General features: G+C 42.1%; 1 protein-coding gene across 8 annotated transcripts in view; it reads left to right on the forward strand.

The window, feature by feature from the left end:
- The window catches only part of SLC4A10 (solute carrier family 4 member 10), a 173,680-nt gene extending 157,638 nt beyond the window's left edge, over nt 1-16,042 (forward strand). For all 8 annotated transcript variants that reach the window (XM_079976521.1, XM_079976525.1, XM_079976522.1 and 5 more), the window contains 6 exons: nt 1,286-1,459; nt 2,735-2,857; nt 5,179-5,246; nt 6,168-6,284; nt 7,950-7,988; nt 12,003-16,042. In XM_079976521.1, the coding sequence (XP_079832647.1) occupies nt 1,286-1,459; nt 2,735-2,857; nt 5,179-5,246; nt 6,168-6,284; nt 7,950-7,962 (495 nt within the window). In that variant the 3' untranslated portion in view covers nt 7,963-7,988; nt 12,003-16,042. The remainder of the gene's footprint in view (nt 1-1,285; nt 1,460-2,734; nt 2,858-5,178; nt 5,247-6,167; nt 6,285-7,949; nt 7,989-12,002) is intronic.
- Nucleotides 16,043-16,183: the final 141 nt, after the last annotated feature.

The raw sequence follows: 16,183 nt of genomic DNA on the forward strand, positions 1-16,183 counted from the left end.
TGGAAAGGTTAAACCAATACAAAATGCAGCCCTGCAACTTTCAGTGTCACTGGCAGCAGGAATTTGCGGCGTGCCCCTCAGTAGCCATCATCTGCATCTGGCACAGAGCTAGGCTTACCGTCCTGCTTGCTGGGCTGCCTTTTTGATACTGAACACCACATGCTGTTCAGTAAACTACAGGCCAAGCCACTGCATTGGTCAATGAAGCCATGCCCACTTACCATAGTGTCTACTTCAGTGGCACAATACTTTGGACTTGCCATGGTGCACACTTGCCTACATGACTGCCTGCCGCTGTTTTACACCTATGTGCATCATGTTAGCTATTTGTGATAAAAATATATGCCTTACACAAATAGTTGTAAGACAAATATTTAACTTGTCAGTTTGGCAACAGCTGAACAAGTATTATTTACATATACATTAATGAATGCAATGCGTTTCTCTCCCTTGAGCCCAAGAGAGGGCTTAGTCATTTTTTCTTTCAAAACTCATTTGTGGCAGTGCATAACTTATAATCCATAGCTTGCCTGTCCTCACAGCGTCCTCCAGAGAGCATCTGCATGAAGTCCCCACACCTCTCACATTCACAAAGACAGAACAAACAGAACAACCAAGCAACTTCCAACTGCCCCAATACCATTTATTCTTTGTGAAATACATTTATAGTGCAAATACAATACAAACACTAACACATCATGTTCGCTATTTAAAACCGCAGGCTATCCTTAAGCAGCCTAATCCGGAACTGAATCATGGTTGCACAACACATGTGTAGCTGGTTCACTTGCACACATCCTCTTGCCGGTGTTGGTTGTGTTATTCAATTCAGGTGTTGTTGCTTCCATGTACGGCAACGCAGGAGCCAGGAGCAGGGCTGAGTAGTCCTGCCCAGGACATTTGTGTCTCTAGCACAGCCACCTGCAGAGATGGGGCCTTCTTGCATACAGATGTTTGTGTGGAGGCTTCTGGGCCCCCGAAACACCCTTAGGTCACACAGTAGCCCTCATGCTACAGTTGTATGTGCAAAGGCTGCCTCTGCAGATGCTCATGTTGTGCTTGTGTCCTTGGGGATATTCAGTGTATGTGATGAGAGGAGGATGGGGCAGCTCAACACAGAGAATTAATGTGGTGTCCTGAAGATGGCTATAGCAGCACTACTTGTGTTTTTACCTTCTGAATTCCCTTTGTTACAGCCATTTATCCTTGCTCTTTTAAATATTTCATCTGTAGAGGGTCTGTCGAGGAATGACTCTTGCCTCCCGAATTTCTTTTCCTTTCTCAGCTTTTTGACAGAATCAAGTTATTCTGGATGCCTGCCAAACACCAGCCTGACTTCATCTACCTGAGGCATGTCCCTCTCCGAAAAGTCCATCTCTTCACCGTCATCCAGCTGAGCTGTCTTGTGCTGCTGTGGGTTATCAAGGCTTCAAGAGCTGCCATTGTCTTTCCTATGATGGTATGGATCTGTTTTGCAGAGTCTAGAAGGTCCAGGCAATCCATAAAAGCAAAATTGAATAACTGATATTAACTAAGCTTACAGAGAGTCAAAAGGTGCCCTTTAGGGGTGAAAGTCCATGGAGATGGTTGAAAGCTATTTATCAATAGGTTCTTAATTATCCCACTTTATTTTTGCAGGATAAATAAGAACGCAGTGCTATGCACTGATCATACCCAGACCTGCTTATCTTCAACTAAGAGGATTTTTTGCTTTTTAAAAAACTGCAAATCCCAAGTTTCTCTCAAATAATTGCTAGTTCAAAATAGGCTAATCTAGATAAAAGCACATTATCATTACTGTTCACCTCCAAATTGAATCAGTGCCTTTACCAGATTAAAATAGGCTTGTCTATGTAAAGGAAAAAACACTTTGGCTCTTGCTCAGATAGGAATCTTTGCACTGTACCTACTAGACAGTGGTGTTTTATTTTCACCTCATAAAAATAAATGGCTCAAGTCTGCCCAGAAACTATCAAGACTTTTTTTTTAGACCTATCAGCCATGGACATGATTTTTGTCTCCTGTTTTGCTTCTGTGAGCATGGGGCTGGAAAAAAGGCAGAATGGACCAGAAAAAAGAGGAGATGACCATATTGTCTGGTGTTCTGGTTGTTATATTCCCATACTTAGGCTCCCCTGCTAAAAAACATTGTTTCATTCCTCTGGGTTTTGTTTAAACTATCAGCTCTCATTCAAGGCCATCTTTAGCCAGATGGGTCACTGAATATGAGGCAAAATATAAGAAGTCAGGACCATTAAAAAATAAAAATGTGCAGATGTAATTCAATACATGAATTTAAAATAAAATAATACTAATATAAAACTGCTTTTGAACTCAGTGTGGTTAAGAATTGCAATATTTCAAACAGTGAAAATCCGGAGAGAAAAGTTCTTAAGCCTTTTTTTTTTTTTTTTTTTTGCAAAGTTGGCAAAAAAGAAATTGACGTTTTTGATCTATTTTTATGGGAAATGGTCAAAAATGACACTGCTGACATGGGTTGCTATATCTCCGGATTTTCCCGGACATTTTCCCGATTTCTGGCCAGACACTGCTGCCGACTGCAGTATTCCGAATATGTCTGGGAAATTCCAGACATACGACAACCCTAGCGGTGTTACTTTAGTCTCGTACCCACAAATTTTGCCATTTTAGTATTAGGCCTGTTTCTTTTGGACTTTGTCTTTTAAGAAGCATACCTTTTACAGCTGTCCATATTATAAATATCTTTGAACAGGTCTTGGCCCTGGTGTTTGTTAGAAAACTCATGGACTTATTTTTCACGAAACGGGAGCTCAGCTGGTTGGATGATTTGATGCCAGAGAGCAAGAAAAAGAAGTTGGAGGATGCTGAAAAAGAGGTAAGTTTTCTTTCTTTCTTTCTTTCTTTCTTTCTTTCTTTCTTTCTTTCTTTCTGTTCACCCTTGATCAAATGAATACAGCATGAAATTTACAGCCTATGCTTATCAGATGTCAAAGAGAACAACAACTAATAGAATTTTAGAGGACATCTGAAGGCAGCCCTGTTTAGGGAAGCTTTTAATGTAATTTAATATTTTGTTGGAAGCCCAACCAAATGGGTGGGGTATAAATAATAAATTATTATTATTATTATTATTATTATTATTATTATTATTATTATCTCTGTGAAATATGAGAATGCTTTCATATAGCAAATCTAAGTGTCTGTGGGAACTTTGCCCACAGAAGCAAAGTTTTAACCCCTGCTCAGATGCTCATGCAGACATCTTTGAAACGACTGAGTTGTATCCTGCGCTATCCTTGCATGAGCAGAGCGGACTTCTGATTGCTCAGTAGGACTTTGCCTTCCTCTCCTCCCGCTGCATGCCCTCAAAATCTGCTCATGTGGGGTTGCAGGAGTAAGGGAATAGAAGGAAGGTGATATCTCAGTGTGCAAGTCTACCCTGCCAAATAAATGGGATCGTATGCCAGGCCACACCCATCTTCCAACCTCCTTGCCGAGGCTTACAACACTAGCAGATACCAGATGATAATCATTGCTACTCAGGGAGGAGAAAGGTACTGGAGAGGCAGCCAGCAAACTCACCCCAGCTTGCATTCCTGCTCCACTGAACCCACCACCCATAGTTAATCACTTTCTAGGAGCGTTATGTCATTAGTGACCCCAATAACCTGTGTGTAGTGGAGGGCAGGCCTGGACATCAAGAATAGGGGAATAAGGGCTTTGCAGCGTGTAATGACTTGCCCTCTTTCTACTCTCCATCCACCTTTTCCTTCTGGAAATTGATTTGGTTGTGCATCCTTTCCCCCACGGCACAGCCAGATAGGGCTTTCTCCCAAGTGATGTGTTCTGTCTCTCATAATGCAGAAGCGACTCAAGGGAGACAGGTGTGTTTTCGCAATCGCCGCAGGAGTCCTTTGCTTTTCAGTCTGATTTCTTCTTATGCATCCCTTGTTTTTTTTTTTTTCTTTTTAGACCTGAATGGTGACAGAAAAACAAAACTAGGAATGCACACCTTTTTAAAAAATATATAAATAAATAAAATCTACTTTTATTTTCAGTCGCTGTCTTTTTCGAGGGGTTGTTATTATTATTATTTTTACATAATATGGCGTTGCTAAATATTTGAGGCTATTATTAAACCTGTTCAGCTGTCAAAATCCTGGGAAGCTGTGAAGCCTGGAAATGACAAAATTAACTAGGAATAAAAATAAATAAATATATGAATTACATTCTGGGATGTAATTGGAAAGTCACCATTTATGCTGGCTTTAAAAATAGAAATGGGCTCTTTGTACAAATAGAAATGGAACTGACAGGATATTTTAAAGGTGCTGGTTGGATTGGATCAAGATTTTAATTTTGCAACTTGCTTTTCAACATAAGAGAGGAAAATCCCATCTGTGATGAGCAGTCAGCGTCAAGACAAGAAATTATATTTATTCACAGTCTGTTGATTGATTGCATTTGTATCCCATAATTTCCTCAAGGGGTGTGTGAGGTGACATACATAGTTCTCTTCCTCCCCATTTCATCCTCACAACAACCTGTGGGGTAGGCTAGTCTGTTCTGCCACTGCTCCATATTTTAATTCTAAATATTCTGAGGCCAGTTTCATCGTACTGCCATTGCCTGCCAATGGGCACTTGGAACATAGAGTGAAGATGTAGCTTCTGTACTAAGAGCCTCTAAAGAAGGAGTAAAGAAATCCTTTTCAGCTTGGGGGGGTTGTATACACAGTTGTAGTATATGCGCAACTATCACATCTGTGTGGGTCTTTGCTACCCAGTTGGCCATAGGGTCAGCTGGGCGGGGTACAAATAATAAAATTATTATTATGAAAATTATTACTTGGATCCCAAGCCATTTAGGCCTTTGTAACTCCACAGGTGAACTCACACCGTGAGGAACTAGCTATCTTCCTTCCTTCCTAGAGAATACAATTTTCCACCATGAAAATTAGCTTCCTCTTTGGTACTGCCCTTTAAACAGAGTGCCCTGATTTTTACTCACAAAATAGTTAACAGGAATGATGCCATCCTATGGAAAATTTGAGTAAAACAATTTGGGAGGCGGAAGAGAGAGAGAAGATATTACCTTGTTTTCTTTTCTTGTTACTGAATCTATAAGTGTGTGGAAACTATTACAGCAGAGTCGTGTTTGTTCCTGTCTGAATTATTGTGGTTTTCCCCACTCTAGGAAGAGCAAAGCATGTTAGCGATGGAAGAGGAAGGCACAGTTCAGTTACCACTAGATGCGCATTACAGGTAAACCACTAAGATACAAAATTGTCCCTGATCAAAATTCTCTTTCTGGAAAAATAGGACTGCAGATACTTCCCTTTTTGTGCCAGCAGGATTAAAAGCATCTTCTGGTGGTAGTGGTATATTAATTGGGGGGAGGGGGGGGACTGCCAGCATTGTTGCTCCTTTTCTAATTTGGAAGATGTCTGCAGTCGCTTTAAAATTAAAAAATAAATACATTGAGAGACCGATCACAGATCGTCTACATCACATCCGTTTTGGCTCTTAGTTTGCACTGTATCTTTAAAAGATCCTTTTTGGCCGTTGGCAATAGCACCCACCTATCTCAAAACCAATTTTGTTGCACATTATTTGTTTAAAGCATTTTTTGCCTTTATTCAATTGAAAGCCCGCCCCCTGAGAATTTTACAGAACAGCAAAAAAACCAGGGCAACCTCTGCCCTCAGCTTTACAATCTATATAAGCTTTACATATATAGATGCCCTACCTACTCCCCTGAAATGAATAGGGAAACTCTGTTGGGCTGGAGCTCTTAGTTTGTTTTTTATTAGTGCATAGAGAACTGAGAAAGCGGGGTACAGGCATTCTGGAGCCACTATTAAATCAATGTATCAAAGTTCAACCATTTATTGGTCTGTAAATAACTATAGAGTTTCAAACAGGGGTCTCTTCCAATCAAGCTGTATGATGCCAGGGATTGATTCTAGTACCTCTTCCTATGCAAACCACATGCTTTTTCATGGAGCTATGGACCTTTCCCTTGAACCCTGATGCTCCATTGACTGAATTGCCTAAATTATCGGCTAAATATTGCATTATGGCTACTTTAAAGTGGATCAGTGAGTTTATTTTAGTTCCTTGTTTGCACAGTACTGCAGAAAATAAATTCTGGTTGCCTCTCTCTGTGTGCTCATTCTATTCTAGAGATGACCCATCTGTAATAAATATTTCTGATGAAATGTCAAAAACAGCTGTGTGGAAGACACTGTTGATACCGTCAGACAATACCAAGGATAAGGAGTCCAGCTTTCCTTCTAAAAGGTTTTTTATTATTATTATTTAAAAAATTATCCTATATTTATACCATAATAGTTCAGTGATAATTAGTTGCCTGCAGAATGTTTATGATGATGATGATGCAGAAAATAAATAAAAATGCTGAGCTACTTATTTTTGAAGGCAGATAATGAGAACCTTATGAACACATTCAGTCCATTCTGCTGCAGGGATTGTAGGAGGAAGCCAATAGCATAATATCACAGCAGAAGGGAGAGTGCATGGATTCACACGTTACACAAGTTCATGCTCTCAGCTGCCGCACCGGCAGAGCCTCTAGAATTCCCAGGTCTCTGAAGATGCTTTCAGAGCCAACCTGTCATCCAAAATGGTCTTTCTTTTCTCCTTAGGCCAGCAGGAATCACCATGGGAATATGGACTAGCAGGAATGGCCAAAGGGGTCAGATCAGTCCCTGGGTAGATATTCATGTCCATCACTTAAAGATGCCTCCTCCATATGGAAGCAGCTTTGGGGGAAAGGGCAGGATAGAAATTTAATAGCTAACTAACTAAATTAAACTTTACTAGCGGTGGGCTGTAAATAAATCTTCCCACTCCTGGTAAAAAAAAAAAAGAGAAGACGTTTTGACATCCTTGTCAAGTGCATTCTCTGTTCTGTTCCTTTCCTAATGCTCTGGTCTTTCTGAATCCATAAGAGAGCTTGTCTATTTTTAACTTAATTATTGTACAGCAGCTTGTGTTGGAGGCGCCTTGTACATGATTTGTAATCCTAGCTTGGTACTATACTGTATTTGCAGCATTGGGACTGTAGGTGTGGTTCTTAGCCTACAAGTGAGTTTCTCAGACAACACAGGTCCCTATTGGATCATGCTTGTCTTCACGCTCTTTTCAGGGCGAACTAGGCTATTGTAAACAAGAGAGATTCAGATAGCTTACATCATGTATACCAACCATAACAAACTGAGGATCATCTGTAGCTGTTCTGTTCCAACTCTGTGGGTAAGAATATGAATCAACATATTCAGCTCACATTAGCTACAGTAAAAAAAATAAAAATCACAACTGCATTCCTGCCACACATACACCCCTTTCCAAATGGAGGCTTGCTAAAAGTCTGGCTGCTCAGAGTAGTACTGTTTAGAAGAACTGAATGATTATTGAAGGCGTAATTAATTCCCGTGCAGGTGCAGTTACCTGCAGAACCAGAGGTTTGCTTAGGGCTGGACAGAGCCTTGCTCTCCCCTTTTCATTACAATATGGGACAGAGGATGCTACTTTATATCAAGCCAGATTGTTGGTCCATCAAATTCAGTATTGTCTGCAATGACTGGCAGCCACTGAGCTGTGGCTGTTTCCTAGTAGTTTGAGCCCAGGTCGAAAGGGAAGTCTGGCTGGGGATTCCTGAGGTGTGTGTGTGTGTGTAGACATATATTGTGCACTGAGCAGAGGGGAGAGCAGGACACTGTTAAGCCCCTGTGTCAGTTGCATTCAAGTATTGGCTAGCTTATATCTTAAATTAATTGTGAAACTGTAAAAGCAGATGGCCATTTTTATGGTGACATCTCTATTTGATACGTTTAACTGAGTATACATGCAACTGTGTTTAACCACTATTTCCCCAATTGCCATTCCTTTTGAATTAACATGATTTTCTACTTAATTGTTCCATTATCACATTTCTACTATAAGCTCCCCTACCTAATCTCTCTTGAAGCTGATTCCCCAAAGGTAAGACCCTGCCCCTGAACCTCTGCCTTGATTCCTTCCCCCACTACTAAATTGTGTCTTTTGGTAACCTCTCTAACTTACTGTGTGTAAATTTTGGGGAGACAAAATTTACTAGAAGGGTACGGAATGCACGTTTTGAAGGCCGCTTGGAAAACATGCCTATCTGTTCTTCTGAGATCGGATGCCACGAATGCATTCATTTTTCTAAACACTGTAATTCAGGCAAACTTCAGAATCTCCTGGAGATATCAGATGCACTCGTAACATATGCCAGCTTTAGCCATAGTTATTGAACTCCAACGAATTAACTGAAACAAAGAATCTCTGTTTGACTCCTGGTGTTTTGTCACCCCAAAATGGCATGTTGCTTTTGCAGTGTTCTTCCTCTCCCTGAGCCGCATAAACAAGATGATCAATCAGGACTGGTGTCAAATGTCCATACATTCCAGCGAGGGGTCCTCTGAAAAAACCCTCCTGTACCTTCTGCAGTGAAGGGTGGGGGTCACGATATGGAGGAAGTAGGAGCTTGTGGAGGGTGTATATTGCCAAAGAGCAGTCCAAAATCTGGAGCTGACAATCTCAATCTGTTTGTGAGTTGATAAACCCTTCCCCAGTCCACATGTTCCGCTGGAGTGCTGCTGCAATAGCCCAGTACAGTACAACCCCTCTACAATGCGGAGCAGAGGCTCAGTTCACAAGATTGTCACAAGATCACTTTTTAAAATTATTATTATTAAGATGGTAAGAATTACACAGACTGGACTTTTGTGCAGCTGCATTTTTATGCAGATGTTGCTGACCTTCCAGCCCAGTACTTCAATGTTGCTTGTGGCTGCTGAATGTATGAAATGCGGCAATATTTGCAAGATACCCTGGGGGCGGTATTTCCCTGTCAACAGAAGCCATTCACAGGGACTGACACTTGAGCAACAGGGCTTCCCCCTCCTCTCCTCACACAGATAGCCTCCCTTTCCAAATCTAGTGCAACAAGAAGGGTTTCTCAACACCTTCCCTACACTTCTTGCAAGCCTTTGGATCATGCAGAATCTAGCTCGGCAATCCCCAACCTGGTGCCTTCCATATGTTTTGGACTACAATTCCCATCAGCCCCAGCCAGCAAGGCCTTGGAAGCTTCGAGTTCAAAACATCTGGGAGGAGCATGGTTGGGAAAGACTGGCCTAGCCACACCTGCTCCACTGTTGTTTTTTTAAAGAGCATGCTGCACCCATGAGGAGAGTAAAAGTAAAATATGCACCATTTTGTGACTTATGGTGGAATTCAACATGGTGCTGTGGTGACTGTTCTGTTTCAGTTTGCCAGATGAAACGACCCCCACCCTCCCATTGTGTGCTGTTCTGAAGGTTCTCCTGACCCTCCGCAGAACTCTGTGTGGACTGTAGGGGAGAAGTCCTGTGGCACAAGTGTCAGTCCATGTGAGAAATCCATGCCCAAGTTAGCAACATGACTGGGAAATAGTCATACTAAAATCAAAATAAATCAAGAATCCAATTGAATCCTGACTTGCCTGTGCACTTGTAGAGATGTGCATTAAACCCGTATTTGGCATCCAATATGGTGGGTTTATATATATATATATATATATATATATATATATATATATATATATATACACACACACACACACACACACACACACACACACAGGCTTTGGGGATTTCCTCATCAGCACTTTGCTGTGAATAGAATTAAGCATACACAATTAAATGTGAAAAGGATTACTTCCGAATGACAAGGAATATTGTGTGATGTTTTTATGAACATCATCAATCAGTAAAAGGCAGGTTTGTTAATCTGAAGATGCTGCATAATGGTTGTTCCCACTGTGGTACATCAAACCATCGTAGTTTGCAACTGGGGATAGATAGAAGAGAAAGTGTAGTGATGGCTCAACTACTCTGACAGCTTTGAAAGAGGAGGGGTGAAGTGATCAGTGGTTGTGTCCTACCTCTACTGCTGGAGGCAGAATGCTTCTGAATACCAGTTTCTGGGAATTAGAAGTGGGGAGAGTACTCGGGTCCTGTTTGCAGGCTTCCTAGAAGTATCTGGTTGGCCGCTGTGAGAACAGGATGCTGGACTCACTTACCTCCCCTTTGGCCTGAAGCAGCAAGGCTTTTCTGGCAATGGCCAGAGAAGGTGCCCACCTGGGAAGTACCCCCACCATTTGGGAGATCTGTTCCTTGCGATAGGGCATGCCAAGATGCCGGGAGATCCGCAGTGAAATGTGTTATTGTGCAGAACTATCACTGACGTGCTACAAAAATGTTGTGCAACTTTTGCTATGGCTCAGGTTTTTCTCATTTTTATTCAGTATCCTGCCCCCCCAGCCCCCACCAGTAGGGTTAATGTTGATCTTCTAACCTGGTTTTAAAAACCTGTCACTGTTAGGTTTATGGTCTCCATGAATTTAAGGTTGATTAATGAATTCAAAAGGGACACGGGTGGCGCTGTGGGTTAAACCACAGAGCCTAGGACTTGCTGATCTGAAGGTCGGTGGTTCGAATCCCTGTGCCGGGGTAAGCTCCCGTTGCTCGGTCCCTGCTCCTGCCAACCTAGCAGTTCGAAAGCACGTCAAAGTGCAAGTAGATAAATAGGGAAGGTAAACAGCTTAGTCATGCTGGCCACATGACCCGGAAGCTGTATGCTGGTTCCCTCGGCCAATAAAGCGAGATGAGCGCCACAACCCCAGAGTCGGCCACGACTGGACCTGATGGTCAGGGGTCCCTTTACCTTTTTAATGAAAGAGGGATATTGTTAACCCCAGGGTGCATTGATTGTAGTGCTTTCTATCATATAGCAATGTTGTTCTCCTGTGACAGCCAGAGGGAAAGGATGTAGATTTATCACAGCAACCACGTATTCAAGGATGGTAAAGCAGACTGTGATAGCCAACCTGGTGCCCTCCACATGTTGCGGACTACAGTTCTCATACTCCGTGGCCATTGGCTTTGCTTGATGTGGCTGATGGGCACTGCAGTCCATAGCATCCGGAGGCCGCCATGTAGGTTCTCCTCACCTGATTGTCATCTCCCTTACCATGGAAGTTGACTGGGTGAGAAAGACCCAGGTGATAGGTTCCACCCATCTGGTTTTATTCACATGTTCTCCCCAAACATTCTGAAGTGGCTGCCATATTGTGGGAGAAGGGGACCAGTGCATATGAGCTGCTTGGAAGGAGCAGCAGAACTGTTGAAAGCAGGCATCCTGCCCTTACAAGGAAATCTTGTGTTGCACTCCGTGGTGCCTTCTGCAAACCCATGAGAAGCAGCAGAAGGAGACCCACATGATCTGAATGAAAATGAATTAAAAGGAAAATAAGGTGAAGATGTAGCCTAAGCCTTTTGATAGAGAAGGGTGGTGTTTTGAGTTTTGTTTTGGAAGGCATAAGTAAAAGGTGTGCATACTAGCTGATGGTGCACCTCTTTAGCATTTTGAGGCATAGACTGGGTGCTCAGAAGCATGTCTTCCAAACCCTATCTGCAGGCAAGCTCAGTCCAAGTCATGTGTTTGCTCATGACTGTGCAGATTACAGTACAACCAACCGATTACCCATCTTCTTGTTTTTGCAACATAAAATGCTGGCATTAAAGCACATGACTGGTTATCATTTGCAAAGGAAACGGGTGCCCTTTAAACCGTGTCGTGATCTCTCTCTTGCTTGCATGCTCACAGATTCGTATGTCCAATCAATCTTGCGTTTGGTATCTCTGTTGTTGTCGTTCTTCTCTACTTTGCCTTCCTTTTGATCTATGATGTTGGCCAGCCTTCTTCATGACCATACATGCATACCTAACAGTGGCATTTCTGCTCTCGCTCCCCTAGACTGTACATGGCAGCATGAAAAGCTAAGGCAAACAGTATGGCTTGAGTGGTGGATCCTTCCCCAGTCCCCCCTCCATTATTTTAAAAAAGCAAAAAGCAAATTGTGATGAGTGGCACTGTGCAACAGCAAGACTTTTCCTCTTTTTTTTCTCCTCCCCCCCCCCTCCAACCTAGCACTGAAAGCCGAAAAGAGAAGAAAGCTGACTCAGGGAAAGGTGTGGACCGCGAGACTTGTCTATGACTTGCTCTTCAGTTTATTTTTATAAACAGATGTGAGGAGTGCCACAATCATAAACCTGTACGTGATTTGATCCTTTCGTTGTACAACTTGTCTTTCATCCCAAAGTAGCACTGGTAATGTAAGTAGTGCAATACGTGCTTTGGTTCGCTGTCTGCTTATCTCCCGGGCCCTAATCTGCGCAGAAATTAACTCTAGCCAGTGAGAGAATCCTGTACCCTCCATGCTTGTGGGGGGGGGGGAATCCAGCTGATTCAACCTATGTCATCCATTCAAGAAGTGAACAGTGTCTCCTTTCAAACTTCTCTCTCTCTCTCTATCTGTTCAGTAGCCTTGGACTGCATTTTCCTTCTTTGCCCGTGCAACATATTTTCATAGCTTCTCCATCTCAGCAGACAAACAAACTTGAAAACAGCCCCCCCCCCGCCAGCCCCGTCTTTTTATGGCTTAGCTTTCAGCCAGCTATTTGAGGAGATCCGAGATAACAAAAGAAATGTTAGCTTTGAGAGTTATTTTTAAATGAGAAATGGCTCAACCCTGCAAACTCTTTAACCAGAAGAATGAAGTCCCGTCCCCACTCCCAGTTAAAAATCATGGCTTGTATGTATGTATGTATGTATGTGTGCGTGGGTGTATGTGTGTGGGTGTGTATGCGTGTGTGACTTTCAGGATCGGACCCTATATTTGTGCAATTTTCCTTGATTTAATACTGGATATTTAATATTTAAATTTATATGTAAAGATAAAGTAAAATAATATATAAAGTTATATAGGATATCGTTAACATGCTCTCATCTTGTGGGGGGCGGGGAATGCCACATCCATCGATGTGCAATATCCATACAGTATTTGTTGTGAATGCAAGCTGTTATTACAATATCTTGTACTGTACTAAATGTTGCAGTGGTTAGTCCAACAGCTGCATTGTGGTGGTAAATAATCCACGTTTTTTTTCCTAGTTTACTGTATTATAATTCTTTACAGAGATGGGCAGGAAGATTTCCACTCCCTCATCAAGGATGGTCTTTGGGCCATTGCTTGACACCTCTGAATACTTGCCCTTCAATTCCTATGTGATGTTAGGGACTTGTCTAGTCATAGGCAGGTATTGAGTTTATCCGTGTATAAATCCTACCTATATTTTTGCTAGGGGGTTCTTTTCATTCTGTCATCAAATGCATGCTAGTATTATTATTTTTAATAAAAAATTGCTTTTTCCTCTCCAGTAAATTCTAGACAAAAGTCTAGGCAAAGTTAAGCACTTATAAGTCATATTGATTTCAGGGGAAGAGCAAGGAGTCTGCTTAACTCTTCCGTTCATATCAACCGGACTGTAATGTGCTCCAAACTTGGCTGAATTGTCTGCCGCTGTCAGTTAACTTTGATATCATGATTCTATTGAAGTGACTGGGAGTTCTGACCCTAATTTTTAGAGGGCAAGGTTATTGGCATAAAGCCCGTTTGGCCAAAAGAAAAAAGGAACTTGGCCTTTGTTAGTTGTTTAGCTAAATTTCTAAACAAAAGGCATGCATTTCCATATGTTTGGAATGAAGACGTTTTTTAAAATAAAAAAAATAGACTGTGTAGATTTTATTATGGTCCTAAAATTTGTATTATTAGCCAAATAGCAAGATCAAACCCTGGGCAGGATCCAGCTCCTCTCCCACATGCAGCTTCATAAGCTGGGAAAGGATACCAGTAGGACTCAGTGGATCCTACCCTTGGCCAGTTTTAGCTATTGACACAGAGAGCCAGGGGGCAGCAAGGCACCCATCCCTTGCCTTCAATTGAGTAGTCAATCACACTTCCCCTCTGTAGATCTGGCTTGCCCCCATGACTGTGTGCTCAGGTACTCCTGCTGGAGTAGAATGTGGACAGAGCAGAGCAGACCATCTGCATCTTTATAAAACTAGGTAACTGGCCATCCCACTGTGCTTCCCTGGGAGAGAAGGGTAGAGTGGGCTGCAGGCAAGGGTGGGAGAAGGTGGAATAAAAGTGGGACAGTATTATAGATATCTTTTGATATGTCTTTAGTTTTTAACAGGCTTGTGGTTTTTGTTGTTGTTTTTGTTGGAGGGGTGCTGATTGGTTATTCCAGGCAAAATCAGATCTTATGAATGCACCAGTGCTTTTGAATACCAGGAACAAATTCCTTTGGGCTTTCTGTGTCGAGGGAATTGCTGCAGATCTCAGAAAGGCTGCTTTTTGTACCTTCAAAGTTGCCTAACCTAATCCTTAGCTGAGTTCTGCAGTCATGTGCATGGCTCTACACAGCTTGTAGCAGCAGAACTATAGAGGGAATTCTGCGCAAGATTAGTGGGGAGTGAAAATCGGCCCCCTTGAAGACCCCGTTCAGCTTGTACTGGCACTCAAAGCTCTTGCACATGTGAAACCAGGCTCTTCTACAAAGTGTATGGGCAGCTCACATGTGCCAGAGCTCAATCACATGTGTGCAGAAGACTGTGTGTCTTTCTCTCATCTGGTTGGTGAATTTCATGGCCTTGTGTGTGTGTGCGCATGTGTGCACAAGCATGCAACAAATTCCCAGAGCCGAACACGACATGGTTCCGTTTTATGAAGGCAACTTGGAAATGGCTTTAACCCTAACTTGTTGCTTACCTGGTGGTGTTAGACTTAAACTCCCATCAGCCCTAGGCAGTGTAGCCAAATGGTCTGGGATCGTGGGACTTACAGCCCACCATCTGAAGGGTTCCCATTTCTCCACATCTGATCCACACAAGTTTGCCTACAGGATGCTTCAGCCCATGCTAGCTGATGGTTCATCAAATGACAAAAACTAGTCCCCTGGATGGCACCTGTAGGGGAGTACTAGGGAGTCCTGAAGAAAATAATCCTGGTCCTTTGGTAGAGTACACTTTTCTAATTGAGGTTTTTCCCTAGTCGTCTCTGCAAGGTAGAACAGATAGCATTATTCCTGCTGTAAATGCAGAGCTAAAGGTTAACTGCCATCCATGTGGAGATAGCAGACAGGATTTGCATGGAACACCAGCCCTGGGGGGTTAACACAGCACAAACAACAGCAGTGTTGCATCTGGAAAGAGGCCTATAGTTTGTCAGTGCACACTTGGGCAAGCAAGCATCTGCACAGGCAGCAAACCACAGCACCAGTGGAAACTGAAGAGGGTCATCTTCGGCAGGGCAGGGCCTGAGAAATGCACCACACGCATCTGCACAAGCTGTCATTGTTCAATGACTGCAGAGTGTGAATCTGGGCTTTCCATCTCCATATGCCTTCTACTTCAAACAGTAACATTACGCCAGCTGCTCTTGTGCCAAAATTAGGCTAAATCAGATGGACATAACAGAAAGCATTGCTTCTAATGCTATTTTTGGACCGCAGCTTGTTCTCTTATCAGATTCTGCTTAGCATAATCCAATTTCATATGATGCAAATTGTGCTAATTCCCCCCCACACCCTAAACAAAAGTTTAGTTTAATACAATTGTATGTGTACATTTAGAGAAGCTGCATTAAGAATAAAGTGTTTTGTTACTGTAGTTGTAGCAATCCAGTTGTGGTGAGGTGAGTCTAGCATAACAAGGCAACACAATTTGTTCCTGGAAAGAGACTGCTGGTGTTTTTAATAAGTTGCTGATCAAAGGAAAATCAGAAATTTCATCTGATCCTTGATACTAATAAATCAGCGTATTTAATGGCATTCTTCATTTTTCGTTCAGCATTTTTGAGGTTGTTTTTTTTAATTATTATTTACATATTCTGTTTTTGTGTGAATTTTGCTATTCCATTCTGAAATCACACAAAGAAGTAATAATAAAATGCAAATGATAGTGTTCTATTTTACTTTTAATTTCATATTTCCTGGTCACAACTGCTGAATTTCTTGGATGTAATTTATTACAAAAGTTTAAGTAAAGTGTATATGTGAATAGAATTACTTGTGTTTTTCACATCTTAAGAGCTGTTACATGGAAATAAAATATTTATCCTAACTATTCTCCATGCTTATATTTATGATGCTTGCTGCTTTTTACCCACTGTGCAGGCAGAGTACAGTTATCCTGATCTAGTGAAAGCAAGCCATGAATGGAAAAAGGTATGGGTCTGCCTTGTGTTCACCACAGTTTGTTCTTTAAAA

Source organism: Podarcis cretensis, assembly GCF_951804945.1.
Source record: "Podarcis cretensis genome assembly, chromosome: 1".
Lineage (NCBI taxonomy): Eukaryota > Metazoa > Chordata > Lepidosauria > Squamata > Lacertidae > Podarcis > Podarcis cretensis.